We start from the raw sequence: 16,495 nt of genomic DNA, 5'->3' as shown, positions 1-16,495 counted from the left end.
GGAGAGATGTCAACCTTTATTGGAATTTTATCCGTCACATACCGCACAGTATATAGGCCTAACTATCTAAAGATTACTTAACAGATTTCATAAAACATTTAACTTTTAAAAGTAAGTAATGTACAGCAATTACCACAGATTGATTTTAAATGTAATAATTACCACCACATCTATAACGCAACACAAGACTGGGTCAAAATTATTCTCTTGGTATATATATATATATATATATATATATATATTTATATATATATATATATATATATATATATACACATATATATATATATATATATATATAATATATATATATATATATATATATATATATATATATATATATATATATAAAACATGCCTGATGAGACCTTCGAGGCACTATATAAACTAGCGAGGTCTGCAAAAACCAAATGTATAAACTTCAAGGACAAAATTCTGAGCTTGCATATGGCCTAAATGTTGTACCACTATCTAATATAACCATTAAGTTATTGTTGCATTGTAATAAAAATGCAGTGCTTGAGTCACTTACACTAAGAAACCAGCCTCTCTTTGTTAACGTACAACCAATTGCAATTAACAGTGTCTTAAAACTATCTCAACTTGCCTCAGGGAATTTCACACATACATATGATGTATTTAACTAAGATTTCTGGTTATGATGAAAAGGCAAGCTTTTCAAGCAACTGATATGACGCTTATAGACTACAAACACCAGAAATTCAAGATCATTTTTCTCCACTGTACTTTTATGGATAATTGCAGTTTTAAATACTTAAGTCTTTTCATTACTCTACTATTATAAAAGAGTATATACATGAATGGCCCACACCTAAAGATGATTTTGGATTCTAAAAAATACCCCAAAATACGTAAATGCCAAAAGATGGAAACAAAGCATACCAAAAAAAAAAAAAAAAAAAAAAAAAAAAAAAAAAAAAAAAAGTACCAAAAGGTTTAATTTTGGATAATTTATAACTAATGAGTATACATAAGGGGTGTATGTAAGATGACGGCCATGCCCCATAACTCCCTTATTATCAACCCTATCGCTTATAATATGGCTGTCTAAGGGGGGGGGGGGTCTGTAAGATGACGGCCATGTCCCATAACACTTATTATCAACCCTATCGCTTATAATATGGCTGTCTAAGGGGGGGGGGACGCAGAAAGCATTAACCCCTCCCCATTAACTAGGTAAGTAAGAACACAGCTTGTAGGTTAGGTTAGGTGGTGTTTTATGCATATGGGAGGTCCTGTCTATCGTTACACAAAGGCTCCAAACATAATTTTGTGCTGAATGATAAATGCAAACAAGAAATTATATTTATGAAAATCTGGAACCCTAAAGTCATTGGAAAGGCAAAATGCTACAATGCTACCAATAACATCTTGCTTAATAAACGAACTCGAGAAAGTGAGTTCCAATTTAAGGGTAGTTTGTAGCGCTACGGCCAAGAGTCCTAATTTGTTTATTATCGCTCTGACTGTTATCTTGTATAGAATAAAAACGTTTGGAAATGGTCTACGGATCTTGACTATGTTGTGTAAGGGGGGTCTGGGGGTGCGCAGCCCCCCTGGGTAAGGACACGGCTTTTAGCATAGGTTCGGTGGGTTTTTAAGTTAGCTTCTCCCGTCGTACTCGTAGGTAATGAAACTGTTGTGTAAGGGGGGGGGGGGGTTTCCGGAAGGGCGAAGCCCCTCTGGGTAAGGATACGGCTTTTATCATAGGTTAGGTGGGTTTTTTAAGTTAGCTTCTCCCGTCGTACTCGTAGGTAATGAAACTGTTGTGTAAGGGGGGGGGGGGGTTTCCGGAAGGGCGAAGCCCCTCTGGGTAAGGATACGGCTTTTATCATAGGTTAGGTGGGTTTTTATGTAGCTTCTCCCATCGTACTCGTACGTAATGAAACTGTTGTGTAAGGGGGGGGGGGGTTTCCGGAAGGGCGAAGCCCCTCTGGGTAAGGATACGGCTTTTATCATAGGTTAGGTGGGTTTTTTATGTTAGCTTCTCCCATCGTACTCGTACGTAATGAAACTGTTGTGTAAGGGGGGGGGGGGGTTTCCGGAAGGGCGAAGCCCCTCTGGGTAAGGATACGGCTTTTAGCATAGGTTAGGTGGGTTTTTTAAGTTAGCTTCTCCCATCGTACTCGTAGGTAATGAAACTGTTGTGTAAGGGGGGGGGGGGGTTTCCAGAAGGGCGAAGCCCCTCTGGGTAAGGATACGGCTTTTATCATAGGTTAGGTGGATTTTTTAAGTTAGCTTCTCTCGCCAAAATCGTTTTTAGAACGACGGCCACAGTTCAGAATATTCCTGTTTTATACGGGATCTGGCCGTCACCCTACAAAGGCTCCCAATTTAAATCATTAAAAGACCACCATAATCCCAACAACTATAACCATGACTAAAGCTTCAGTTTAGGGAAGTTCTTAGGCTTAACCTATATTACCAACAGCATAAGGAAAGTAACTTAGGCACCCCGTGACTTCACAAATGTCACATAATAAGGTTTGTGGGTTGTGATGTGTCATTGCTATTTATGACAGACCCGATCCTTTCTTTTGATTGGTTATAAACTAAAGATAAAATGTTACATCAAACAATTTGTTTTGGCTACAGAAGCTCGGATTTAGCTATGGTTAGCTTAGCTGAGTATGATCTAAGCTTGGCTACCGTAGTAAGGCTTAGACGCATTTCTAGTGTAAACATTAAGTCTTGAATACCGTTTAGAAGTGAGCTAATCCATGAAATAAAAAGAAGATAAATTTAATCGAAAAACTTGGTCAATTAATCGTTTCCTATAAAACTAACTGCCTTGACATAACTTATGTCGAGTTAGCATACCCTACGCCAACAACAGAGGCTAGCCTAAATATGCACTTTATAAGGCAAATCCTACTTTCTTTTGGCTTCCAATTGACATAAACACTATTTCTGAACGCTTACCCATTTCAAAAGGCTGTCACAAAGTATATGAGTCTCCATTATTATGTGATAAGCGTAACGATTACATATCAAATAACAAACACCGAAGCAACAACCTAACTCGCACTGTTTACAAATTGAACTGAGCTTTTCTGAATTTGCTGCAGGTTGCCAGATTATTTCGACTGAATTATCGTACATGAGCCTTAAAATTGTCGTTTTTTAACCAAAATTATCGTACACAGTTTCAGTATAATTATTAATAAATTACATGATTGACTTATTTCAAAATATTTTAATATATTTTTTAATTGAACACACACATGTATATACCTAAGGTATGTATCGTACATCGTACCGGACCCAAAATAATCGTACATGTACGATAATTATCGTACGAATGGCACCCCTGATTTGCTGCGAGTTTCGGAGCTTCTTCGGGACCAGTGTTGCCAGATGGGTTAGTATAAAAATCCCCAAAACTCATAAAATATCCCCAAAACAACCTAAAAATCCCCATTTCCACAAATATGTTCTCCTCTGTCTTGATCACGCAGGCTTTACTAAAATAGAAATTACTCAATATACTTCATATAAGCGCAAGCAAATTAATTGCAACAATATTAAAGTTTACTCGTCTTTTTTTTCTTCATAGAAATTTGAACAGAATATCCCCATCAGACACCCAAAATCCCAAACTCTAGGGATAAATTCCCATACCTGGCAACACTGTTCGGGACTGTCAGGTACTAGGGATTTCTAACGAACTGAAATTCCCTAGATTGTACAATGTCCATTTACCATCAGTCAGATTTTGGTAAAAAAATAGAAGAATTATTTGCTATTAAAATATATTCCACCACTTTTTTAATCTTTTATCTATACTAATAAAGTAATATATTAAATTTGCTCGTTATGACAGGCAGTATCTAGGGAAAAGCTGGGGACGAAATATCATGCCATAGTTCGCTATATAGGAAAATATTATAAATTTTTCTATAACTAGAAGAGACACTTATTGTTATAATAATTTTCCTAGTTTTACATTTATGATATTCTCATTATTATTTCTATATGAATTTAAGTATATTGCTTAAATTAGTAAAACAATAGAGGTAAATAAGGTACAAGAATACAAATGCTCTCAGCGGATAGATTAGCTATCAAGTGTAGACGTCCCAAGAAACCTTTTAAAGATCCCCCTCCTCCCCTCTTGATCAATCATTTTGAGCTGCCCTTTATATGTTTTAACTATGCCGTATTTATTACTTTATCAAAATTTACTACAGGTTACCAACGCAAGAGCCAGGGATTTACACAGAGTAAAACTATCTAAAAGTAAGTAAAATTAATGTTGAACCAGGGATTTACACAGAGTAAAACTATCTAAAAGTAAGTAAAATTAATGTTGGAGATTTTTTTTTACCATGCATCACTGATTATCATATTATTATTCTAAAATGTATGGCTTTTTAACAAGAGCTGTTTTCTTATCTTTGAACATATCTGCCTTGTAAGGATGTAAGGAAACAGATAAAATAGTGTGTTTGAATGCACCTTAAGCAAGAGAACTCTAGCCCAAGACAGTGGAAGACCATAGTACAGAGGCTATAACACTATCCAAGATTAGAGAACAATAGTTTGATTTTGGCGTGCCCCTCTACTAGAAGAGCTAAAGAGCATCTTCTACGATTATCAAGTGAAAGGTATGCTAGTTACTTAACAGTTCAGTGCAGTAGTTAAACCTTTGATGTAGATTCTTTTAGTTACCTCAGCGTTGTCAGGTGTATGAGGAAAGATGAGAATGTGTAAAGATTATTATTATTATTATTATTATTATTATTATTATTATTATTATTATTATTATTATTATTATTATTATTATTATTATTATTATTAAGTTACAACCCTAGCTGGATAAGCAGGATGCTATAAGCCCAAGGGCTCCAACAAAGAAAATAGCCCAGCGAGGAAAGGAAACTAAGAAAAATAAAATATTTTAAGAACGGTAACATTAAAAAAATATCCCCTATCTAAGCTATAAAAACTTCACAAAACAAGAGGAAGAGAAATAAGATAGAATAGTGTGTCCAAGCGTACCCTCAAGCAAAAGAACTCTAACACAACATAGTGGAAGACCATAGTACAGTGGCTATGGCACTACCCAAGACTAGAGAACAATGATTTGATTTTGGAGTCTCCTTCTCCTAGAAGAGCTGCTTACCATAGCTAAAAAGTCTCTTCTACCCTTGCTAAGAGGAAAATGCCCCGTGAATAATTACAGTGCAGTAACTCATTGGTTCACCCAATTTAGATGAAGAAGAATTGTTTGGTAATCTCAGTGCTGTCAGGTGTAAGAAGACAGAGGAGAATATGTAAAGATTATGCAAAACTGTTCGGTGTGTGTGTGTGTGTGTGTGTGTGTGTGTGTGTGTGTGTGTGTGGGCAAAGGGAAAATGAACTGTGACCAGAGAGAAAGATCCAGTGTAATACTGTCAGGCCAGTCAAGGTACTCCATAAATCTCTAGCGGTAGTATTTCAACGGGTGGCCAGACTCTTCTATGTATGTGTAGGTGAAGGGAAAATGAGCCGTAACCAGAGAGTGGTCCAATGTAGTACTACACAGCCAGTCAAAATTATTCTACTTCGAGCGCTGCTTTTCGGGTTCTGTACTGAAGGGGAATCCTACTCTGCAGGATATTTACTCATTCACTTTATCGTATACATTCCAAGGCATTCAACATTTTGGACTGCATATTGCTCGTTTATTGTCAAATCCCTGTCAAAGCACTTAGAAAACAAGAGAGTCTTCAATTTCCTCTTGAAAGCTTTAATATCTTGTATTTCGGGTATCTAGTATAGCTTATTGGATAGTCTTCGGCCGTATATTTGAAAGCGCTAAGGGTTCCAGTAATTTGAAACCATCTGTAACTATTCCCGTGTTAACATGATTTGTTGGCTGCACAGTATGTAGTAGTTCTCTAAGATATTTTAGTAGGCTGGTTCTGAAAACTTGATGGGTTATTGTACATATTTTAAACTAAATTCTTGCTTTAACAGGCAGTCAGTGTAAATCAATTAGAGTAGGAATGATCCTTTCTCGAGTTGGGGCACTTTATATCAGTCTTGCTCCTCTGTTTATTACGCATTTCAAATGATTTTTAAATAAGGTCCAAATTTTGGATAACGAGCTTCTATTTGACACCAGAAGGACTAATTATATAAAGGATTTCAAGAAGCTGAATACTGTACTGTTTTGCTCATGAAATGCTATGATAGCGTAGATATCACAATTAACGCGGATTACATCATATGATTCTCTAAATACTTAAAGGGTATATATATATATATATATATATATATATATATATATATATATATATATATATATATATATATATATATATATATATATATATATACACACACACACACACACACACACATATATATATATATATATATATATATATATATATATATATATATATATATATATATATATATATATATATACACACACATATATATATATATATATATATATATATATATATATTTATATATATATATATATATGTATATATATATATATATATATATACACACACACACATATATATATATATATATATATATATATATATATATATATATATATATACATATATATATATGTATATATATATAAATGTATATATATATATATATATATATATATATATATATATATATATATATATATATATATATATATATATATATATATATATATACACACACACACACACACACACACATATATGTATATATACATATATATATATATATATATATATATATATATATATATATATGTGTGTGTGTGTGTGTGTGTGTGTGTGTGTGTATATAAATGTGTATATATATATATATATGTGTGTGTGTGTGTGTGTGTATATATATGACAAACTAATCTTGTTTAGGTAGTCATATTTCAGAAGGACGCTGGACCTTTCCTTGTCACACAACGTTGTGTAACTTGTGTGATAGAAGTAGGAAAACAACAGCGAATCCTAACCCTAATTCAGTGATTGCTTAAGATGTAAAACAGGGAACAGTTTTTGATCTAAAGTTATGTTCAATTGTCACGGACAAATTTAATCCTATAAGTGAGAAGACGATAATCCTGCTTAGAAACATTAAAATAGAAGCCCTAATTTATGTAAATGATATACTGTTTCCTAGCAACACTAGATACAAAGTAGAAATAGCTATAAGCAACTGTCATAGTTTGGAAAATCTAAAAGAAAAAAAAAATGCGTTTAGCACCAATCCACAGATGTCTGCTACGTTAGTAATTGGGCTAAAGGAAGAGAAGAGGTTAAAAAGGGAAATTGAGTGGTTAGGAATAGAAGGATAGAAACAATTAGGGATTATAAATAATAAGGAGAATGATCCTCAGAAAAAAGGAAACCATAGTCTCAGCATAAGTAAAAGGGAAGCAAAACTAGAATACACGGTCTAAGAAGTTAGGAAGTGTGGAGACAGTAACAGAGGAGAAGATTTGGCATTGCTAGTAAGCATAAATATCTAAGAGACAGAGTAGTAGTAGCTACAATGTTTTCAAATATCGATACATTTGGTGTACTAAAAGAAAAAAAAAAACGAAAGAACTAGAAAGTATACAATACAACATTATGAAAGGAATGTTTGAACAGGTTGGTACCACACCTTATTGGGGACTAATGGCAGAAAAAGGAATATGGCCGGTTGAAAATAGAACAGAGTATAAAAAGGGGATGCCTTTTCATAAATCATAACATCAGATGACAAATTATTATTATTATTACTATCCAAGCTACAACCCTAGTTGGAAAAGCAAGATGCTATAAGCCCAGGGGCTCCAACAGGGAAAAATAGCCATGTGAGGAAAGGAAATAAGGAAATAAATAAATGAAGAGAACAAATTAACAATAAATCATTCTAAAAACAGTAACAACGTCAAAACAGACATGTCATATATAAACTATTAACAACATCAAAAACAAATATGTCATAAATATCTATAAAAAGACTCATGTCCGCCTGGTCAACAAAAAAGCATTTTTTCCAACTTTGAACTTTTGAAGTTCTACTGATTCAACCACCCGATTAGGAAGATCATTCCACAACTTGGTAACAGCTGGAATAAAACTTCTAGAGTACTGCGTAGTATTGAGCTAAGGAGGTAGAGGAAGACCAAATAAGGGAACCGTATAGAGAATATTGGGGAAAAAGTATTATAGAACTACTCAATAAATATGATATTAAAATTGAATAAGTAAGAAAGTACTAAAAACAAGCAATTTAAAAGAAATAAAAAGTAAAGTGTCAAATGAAAAAAGAAAGAAAGCTGAGGTGACCAAACTGAGGTTTATGAATAGTAGGCTTAATGGCAAAAGAGACTACTTAAGGAGAACATAACACTAGGAAAGCGTAATAGTTATGAAAACAAGGTTGAATATAATAGAATTAAGAGAAAAATATAGAAACAGGAATGCTAAGGATAAGGTTTGAGTGTGTGTGTGTGTGTGTGTGTGTGTGTGTGTGTGTGTGTGTGTGTGTAGGAAGGCAGAGAATACCAAGGTCTATAGAGTACCATGGAGGATACTATGAAGCATATGTTTTGCTGTAATGAATTAAGAAAATTTAGAAGCAATGACATAGAATTAGGGAATTTAGAAACACCAAGATGTTGCCCGATATATTGAAGTTGTTGTTTTGTTTTACGGGTTTATTTCTCGCCCTCCATCAGACACTAAAGGTCTGTTCAGGCGGGCCTTGGTGTGTGAAAATAATTTCTTTCCAGTTAATATTTTGCTCTGTATCGTTATCAGTTATTTCACTAGCATTTGTATTCAGGCTTAATAGTTTTCAGGTCGCTATTATAACACTTTCTAAAAAGATAAGTCTTCAGGTTTTTCTTGAAAGCTGCCACATTTTTGCTATTCTTGACATCAAGTGGAAGGTCGTTGAAGAGTCTCGGTGCAGCATAACTGAACGTTCTTCCTCCTATTACATGATTCACACTAATTTCGAATAGTCTATGTGGGTCATCAGCATGTCTAATTCTTACAGCGGCGCTGGTAGCTTCAGGGTAGGGGACCAAGCAATCACGAAGATATTTAGATATTTAGGCTTATCACTTGTAAGTGCTTTGTGAGTCAACAAGCAAATTTTAAATTCAATTCTAGCCTTAAAAGGTAACCAATGTAGATCGATCAATGCAGGAGTTATTCTCTCCCGTAGTTTAATGCCTTTTATCAGTCTAGCCGCCCGGTTTTGCACATTTTGAAGCTTTCTTAGTAGTGTATTGGGCAATTTGTAGTACAGAGAATTGCAATAAGCAAGCCTTGATATTACGTGACTCATCACTAAAATTTTTGTACTGCCCTCTGTAAAAGTATGTAAGTTATGCTGTCTGTGTAGATGATAACTAATAATTTAATAATAATGATTTTTCTACAGATTGTCGCGTTTTGCATCTGCCACTCATCTAGTAGTGTGCCCACAATTACAGTGTTGTGGAGAGAGCAACGAGGAACCTGGAATGCAACCAAGGATCATCATTGATATTTTAATGCAATATAGCCTCAAAACAATTAAATAAATATGGAAAAGACTAAATTTTATTATCTCTACATGAGTTTTACAAATTAAAGACCCAATTGCTGCCGTAGCAAAGTTCGATAGCAAAATGAACGCAAATTCCTTCGCTAGCTTCATATGACGTCATCTTTGTTATTGTAATTTACGCGGTTTATCTAATCAAAAACAAATCCCTTACATTACGTACGTCATTTCCTCACTTTCTGTGACAATCGTTCTCCCAAACGATAGTGTGAGACAAAATTAGAAGACTATGTGAGTTCGTAATACAGTGCAAGCAAAGGAAAATATAGAATGGTAAGGCTGCAAGCAACTACTAAATGTGTTTGTGAAGTGAGTCAGGTGACTTAAGTTGTTTGTTTATCAAATTCTCTTGATTGTGTGCCTCTCATGGTGTGTTTATCTGTGGTAGGGAGCATTTGTAGTTCATTGGGATAGACTGAAAAGCCATTTTAGAATGGGAAATTAAACACAAGAACACCACCTAACTTAAGGGTCCCCAACTAACCTAACGTAGGAGCTGTGGTTTTATTGTAGTGTATTACAGGGTGATGTAACCGAGGTAAACAACTACTTTTTCTTATAGAAAAAGAATTAGGTTTTATTGTATATTATTTCATGGTAATGTAACCTAGGAAAACAACTACTTTTTCTTATAGAAAAGATTACGCCTCTTCGAAAATGACTCCCGTCGCAAATGAATAGTTTCAGAAATATATGTACAGCTATATCCTCCAATAATGGGGGACCCCCAGTGGGAACTCGGGGTTTTGGGTGGGGAAAACATACTGGGGAATCGATATATAAATGTAAAACAAACCCTTTCTTCTCTATTCATTACCTTCTTGAAATTATAATAATCGGAGGAAAATACAAAACAGTATATCTGGATAAACTTTGGAGGCGCCGTTACAAAGATTATGTTATGAAAAATTACAGCAACCAGTGCTGCCAACGTCCGATGTAGATCAAATGTTATTTTGTGACCTGTCATACTACTAAGCTAGGTTAGGTGGGTTTGTTAGGTTCTGTGCCCTTTTTGTACTTTTTATATATTGAGTATAACTTATATGGAGAAATTATTTGAAATACGTATGGAAATATCTATCATTGCTATCGTTAGTAATGTCAGCGTGCCGTTGGTAACTCTGTGTACCATACGTCAACGTTGGTAACACTGTGTATTATTGGTAACGTTGCTAATGTTATCGTTCGCAGTACATTCATTTGTAAGAGAAGTGACACCGTGCAACTTAAAGTTAGCCGAATTGGTTGATCTGTTTGTTTCCGATTGAAATGAACATTAAATTTGGTTAAATCAAGTTATTTACTATAGGAAAACATATTTTCTGTTCGAAATCTCACCCTGTAATACGATAAAAAATTACTGGAGCTGTACCCTTACTTATTTATCTGGGGGGGTGGGGGGGGGCGGTTACGACTTCTTGCAACACTATCCGCTTAGACTACCATATTCGTACATTCATAGCTTAACGGTGTGACGGTCTGAATGATCCCCCGGTCTCAGAATTCTCCTTGACATTGTATGATGGTTCTTTTCCGCCATTAGCTCGCTTCGCTCGCATGAAAATAATACATCAAGCTCGTATGTACTGGCAAGGGGTAATGTTGAGCTGCGCACGCTAACATTACAGGAAATAAAACATCAACCTCGTATGCGCTGGCAAACGGTAATGTTCGCGCATGCGCAGATTATCAAGGATAATTCTGAGACCTGGGGAGCGTTCAGACCGTCACACCGGGTAATACCTTCTTATTGTATTTCCCCATAATCAAACCAAAAAAGGAGTTGACTTAATAGAAAAAGAGGGGTGTACGTATGAGCGGCCACCTGTATATATTATTATGTATAACTTAGAATACAGCAGTGTAATGGGAGGTCGCAGGGGCCGTGCCCCCCCCCCCCCCCCCCCCCCCCCCCCCGGTCAGGTAAGTAGGTAAGGACTCTGCTTGCAGGTTAGGTTAAGGGGGAAAGTTTAAGTTAGTTGATGTCCGTTTTTAATCAACACGAGGAACTGGCCGCTGATATACAGAGGCTCCGAAAAAGTTTACACTTATCCAAATGAAGTATATTTGGTAAATTTTTTCTATTAAAACAATAGCTTTTACGGCTTTAAAAAATGGGTCTGTGATGTAATTATAGGTGTTTTGAACGAGTATGATAATGATTCCTGTCGGAAAGCCATAACTTTTGAGTAATGGTGGGCCAACTATCGAGTACTAGTAATGAAAAACGGTCTAAACATTGGAGTTTTTGTGTGCCAGGACTACCAGACTCATAGTTAATGTGTCTTTCCATCCCATTTTGTATGGCGTTGTTCGTGCAGGGTTCTTCTTACTACAAATACCGTATCCATGATTAATTGAAGTAATTATTTAATGGATTTTGCTCTGCCGGTTGCTCGCTTCACTCGTTATTAAACATTCTCACTGCTCCAATGCTCTGGCAAGCCAGCTATAGAACTGTTGTCTAGTGTACCAACCGTGTTTCACACAATTGTACATAATTCCTTTTGTATATATTATGCTTGTATCTTCGCTCTTCCCTCGCACTAAAAACGAACATGAAAATTCATGTCTGGTTTTAGTGCGAGGGAAGAGCGAAGATACAAGCATAATATATACAAAAGGAATTATGTATAATTGTGTGGAACACGGTTGGTACACTAGTGTATTTTATGGTGTTTTGAACTTTCCCATAACAGTTTCTGGCAGAATCCAGTTTTTTTGTGGTGGGTTGACTACCGTAACTGAAAAGCTGTGCGTTTGTGCTAGGTAACATCATTGTACTGTTCAAATCACTTTAAAATACATTGTGGATCAGTGTTATTTTGTTGTATTAAATAGCATTTTGTTATAGAAAGGTGCAATATTAGTTAGGACATTGGAAGTCACATACAGTAATTTAATTTTGCATATACATTATTTTCAATCTCATATACTACTGATGGAAACCTGTACTGCATCAACAAAGTTGTAGGTTTTAATAAAAGAATACCCGTTTTGTTCGTTTCCTCATATTAGCACATACTACATGAGCCTCTGTCCACCCAGTAGTTCACAAAAACACTCATAGGTGGTGCTTCTCTTATAAGTTACTTGTTGAAACAGATTAAAGGGCCTAATTTATTATATTCTAAAACTCTTTGCCATTTGTTTTCAGTTTTTGATTATGCAATATAATTACAACTCATTTTATTTATCTTGTTAATAATAAAAAGTTAAAAAGTTAGTGTAGAAACATGTTAAATGTATTGAGACTGATTAATAGTTATGGAAGCCAAGTCCATGTTCAAACAGAGGCTGGAGCATGAAGTTACAAGTCTCCCTTATGTTAAGTGTGTATTCCATCCTTTAACCCTTTTACCCCCAAAGGACGTACTGGTACGTTTCACAAAAGCCATCCCTTTACCCCCATGGACGTACCGGTACGTCCTTGCAAAAAAATGCTATAAAAATTAGTTTTTCATATTTTTTGATAATTTTTGGATAATTTTTTGAGAAAATTCAGGCATTTTCCAAGAGAATGAGACCAACCTGACCTCTCTATGACAAAAATTAAGGCTGTTAGAGCGATTTAAATAAAATATACTGCAAAATGTGCTTGTAAAAAAATAACCCCCTGGGGGTTAAGGGTGGGAAATTTCCAAATACCCCGGGGGTAAAAGGGTTAAGTTTGTATAATTAACACTGAAATAATATTTAACTAGTGCGTGTAGCGAAACATGTTCCGCTTTCCAGAACCTAGGTGCAATGAGTTAATGCTTAATCCCAAAATGAAGCAAGCGTACAGCTGAGTAATCTCAATTTGTAATGAGATGAACATAGCTACGAATGAGTCCATAGAAAATGGGATGGAAAATCCCATTTGTTCCGTAACTGAAATACAAACCACGCTATTTAATATGGGTAATTACTTTCGGCGTAGCTGAAATGACGAGCCATTAGAATTTTAACAAGGGTTTACGACTCCACCGCTAGTTAGCAGGGGGTAGGGAGGGTAGCTTGCTACCCCCCCCCTCACACACACCTGTGCTTGAGCTCACTTTGCTCTCGGCTCGGGTGGTAGTCGGACGTATCCGCTGTCTCCCTCGCCTTCTTTGACAGCCATTGCTTATCTTTTGTGTGCTTTTCCTTTGATAGAGTGTGTGTGAAGTTGGCCTCTGCGATGCGTAAGTGTCCTGGTTTACCTGACCTTGTGGTACGTATATGTCGGCGGTCGAAACGGACCCCCGCACCTTGTGTCCTTACTGTAGGGGCCAGCGGTGTGATAAGAATAATGTGTGCGGTGAGTGTAGGGAGTGGTCTACCTCCCAGTGGGAGAGGTTTTCCTGGTGCCGGAAGAAGAAGTCCAGACGGGATATTTCTCCTTCTAAGGTTTCTTAGAAAGGAGAAAATCCCAAGGGCTCTTCTTCCGTGGCCCAAACCTCCTCCGAAGCTCCAACTCGATTGGTTTCTTCCGAGAAACTGTCGAGTGGTAGCGTAGGCCGTAGTTCTGTTGGGAGAGGGAGTTGCTTCCCATAGCGAGGCAGCTCCTCCTCCTCCCCCTGGGGAGGATTTTAATGTAAAAGTGACTAATAATGATTTGTTGCAGCTTTGGGCTTCCTTGGGGCTTGAGGGTTTGCCCTCCAAGGAGGCCTTGTTTGACATGATCAAGTTGGGGGCAGCTGTCAAACAATCGCCGACTTTAGCAGAGGTTGATCCTCTGTCTATCGTCGACATTGTTGTGGCAGAGGCTTCCGATGAGTTGTATCAAACCTCTGCTCCTGATGTTGCTGATGTAGCTGAAGGCTTAGCTCCCCCCTCTGAACATCTTTCGAGGGAGGAACTAAGTCCAACGGTCTCTCCTGCCGGTGATTCTCCCCCTCGGGGGAGTTCACTCACAGAGACTCCTCTTTGGAGGACTGCTGATGGTCAGCCCGCTGACCCCACGGCCCCCAGAGGGCGTATAAGGCGTAAAGCCTGCCTTCCTCTTCGCCATAGAGGCCTTCCTTCACCTCACAAGGGTGTTAGGAGGCGTCTCTTCGGTTCATCATCTCTACAGTCCGCCGCAGAGGAACCTCGCCGTCGTTCGCCGACTCTACCAGCTACATCCCTGGACCTCTCCACAGATCGTTCGCGATCTCCTTCGGTGGAAGGTCGTCCTTACAAAGGACACGCCGACCTTCCACCTGCCAGACCTGCTGACATGCCGTCGCCGTTCCTGGCTGCTGACGCGCTGTGGGCGCCAACCACCCCGTTGTAAAACGGGCAACGTTCCCTTTGGGGCACAAAGGGCTTTCACACAAATTTGTGTCTAAGTCCCCTACCCGCCATGTATCCCCTGCGCACCAACGTTCATCTGCGCAACTGCACGCAAGCGCTCGCCTGCTGAAGATCCTGTTATAGCGCGCCAGCACTCTCCTGTTCGCCAGCGCGCTACTGCGTGCCCTCATCCTGATGCGCGCTTCTATTCTCCTGCGCGTCAGCGCTCGCCTACGCGCCAACGATCTCCTGCTCGCCCACGATCTTCTGATCTGGGCGCAAAGGGGAAGGTAACCTCTTCCCCTGCTCGCCAGCGCTCTCCAATGCGCCATCAATCGCCGACACGCCATCGGACCCTGCCTGCTCGCCATCCTTCACGTGCGCGCGATGCCAACGCGCGCCCACGAGTTTGCACACGCGCTCCTTGCACGCCCACCTCTACAACCAGATGTGTGCTCTCATGCGCTCCTGCGCGCAAGGGATATATCACCTGCGCGCGCGCCCAACGTTATCGCCCTCATGGGCTCTTCAGCCAGATCCTGCGTGCGCGAACAATCTCCTTCGCTCACGCTCGCGCTCATCCAGCCTTCTGCGCGCCCTCTGCAGTCTCCGGCCCGTGCCCCTGCTCGCCATCGCCCGCACGCGCAAACAATTTCCCGCGCGCGACCCAGGGCAAATCCGATCGCGCTGCCACGCGCGAGGCTAGGTCATCATTATCGCGTCCCCTCCCCCCTGCAAGCGCTGAACAGCACGCTCGCCGGAGGGAGGGAGGATTCCAGATAGGTCCAGGGGCTTTTCTCCTTCTTTTCAGGCAAACCCTCCTTTGGTAACTCCTCCTAGGGATCGAACGATCCCCTTCCCTCCAGAGGGAGTTTCTGACAGCACAGCTGTCAGTCAGCAGCCCTGGTTGGGGTGCCTAGTCAGAGCGGTCATGCAGGCTTTTAAGCCTGTTCTCTCTGAACTGGGCCACAAATCAGTGGCAGCTTCTACTCCCCTGAAGAGGAAGAGAGGAAAACTCCCCTGAAGAGGAAGAGAGGAATATCTGACGTAGTAACTTCAAGGGCGAAGCTGACTCCTCGGAAGTCTTTGAGGAAGGCCTCCTCACCCCCCCCCCCAGACTTTTTCTCCCTCCCCTTCGGATGAAGATTTCCCGTCCTCGGGAATCACGCGAGGTGAGGCGTTCCCCCATCGCACCAATGAGGGAAACCCCACCTCGCGCTGGGAAGTCTTCTCGGGTAGGGGTGGAAAAGAGCCTCCCACCATCACTGTTGGAGTCCTGCATCCCTTCCAGGAAGGAGTTGAAGGACTCCAAGACTTTACCTAAGTCATCCTCGAGGATTAGACCAGAGCCAGCCAAGCCCTCAGAGAACGTCCACGAGTCCCCCCAAAAAGAGCCTTTGGGACAGGAGACTTCGCTGCTAGCCCTTCAGGAGGAGAGCTACAGGAATCAGAGCATGCGTTCTGGCAGGTTCTGACCCTTATGAGGAATCTCAATGGGTTCACGGATCCAGAGATTCCCCCTCGTGAGGGCAAGGACACGGTCTTGGACCGAGTCTTTGGTACCCAAAAACCCTCAAAGGCCAGCGCGGCTTTGCCCTGATCTCAAGGGGTTAAGAGTACCAGAGACAAGGTCGAAGGCCAGCTCTCCGAGCTTGCCTCCTCTAGCCAATCCAGCGCT

The 16,495-nt window shown here is 39.1% G+C and overlaps 1 protein-coding gene across 4 annotated transcripts in view; it reads left to right on the top strand.

Moving 5' to 3' along the window:
* The first annotated feature begins 9,693 nt into the window (after nt 1-9,693).
* Nucleotides 9,694-16,495, top strand: part of LOC137657710 (DNA polymerase eta-like) — a 97,799-nt gene continuing 90,997 nt past the window's right edge. For 2 of the 4 annotated variants that reach the window (XM_068392135.1, XM_068392133.1), the window contains exon 1: nt 9,694-9,849. Coding sequence is in view for 1 of the 4 variants with exons in the window: in XM_068392132.1 (XP_068248233.1) it covers nt 9,847-9,849 (3 nt within the window). In the remaining 3 variants the exon portion in view is untranslated. The remainder of the gene's footprint in view (nt 9,850-16,495) is intronic. The other 2 variants (XM_068392132.1, XM_068392134.1) reach the window with 2 other exon arrangements.

This window comes from Palaemon carinicauda, chromosome 18, assembly GCF_036898095.1.
Source record: "Palaemon carinicauda isolate YSFRI2023 chromosome 18, ASM3689809v2, whole genome shotgun sequence".
NCBI lineage: Eukaryota > Metazoa > Arthropoda > Malacostraca > Decapoda > Palaemonidae > Palaemon > Palaemon carinicauda.
The sequence above is the reverse complement of the archived record's forward strand: the minus strand, read 5'-3'. Positions and strand labels throughout refer to the sequence as shown.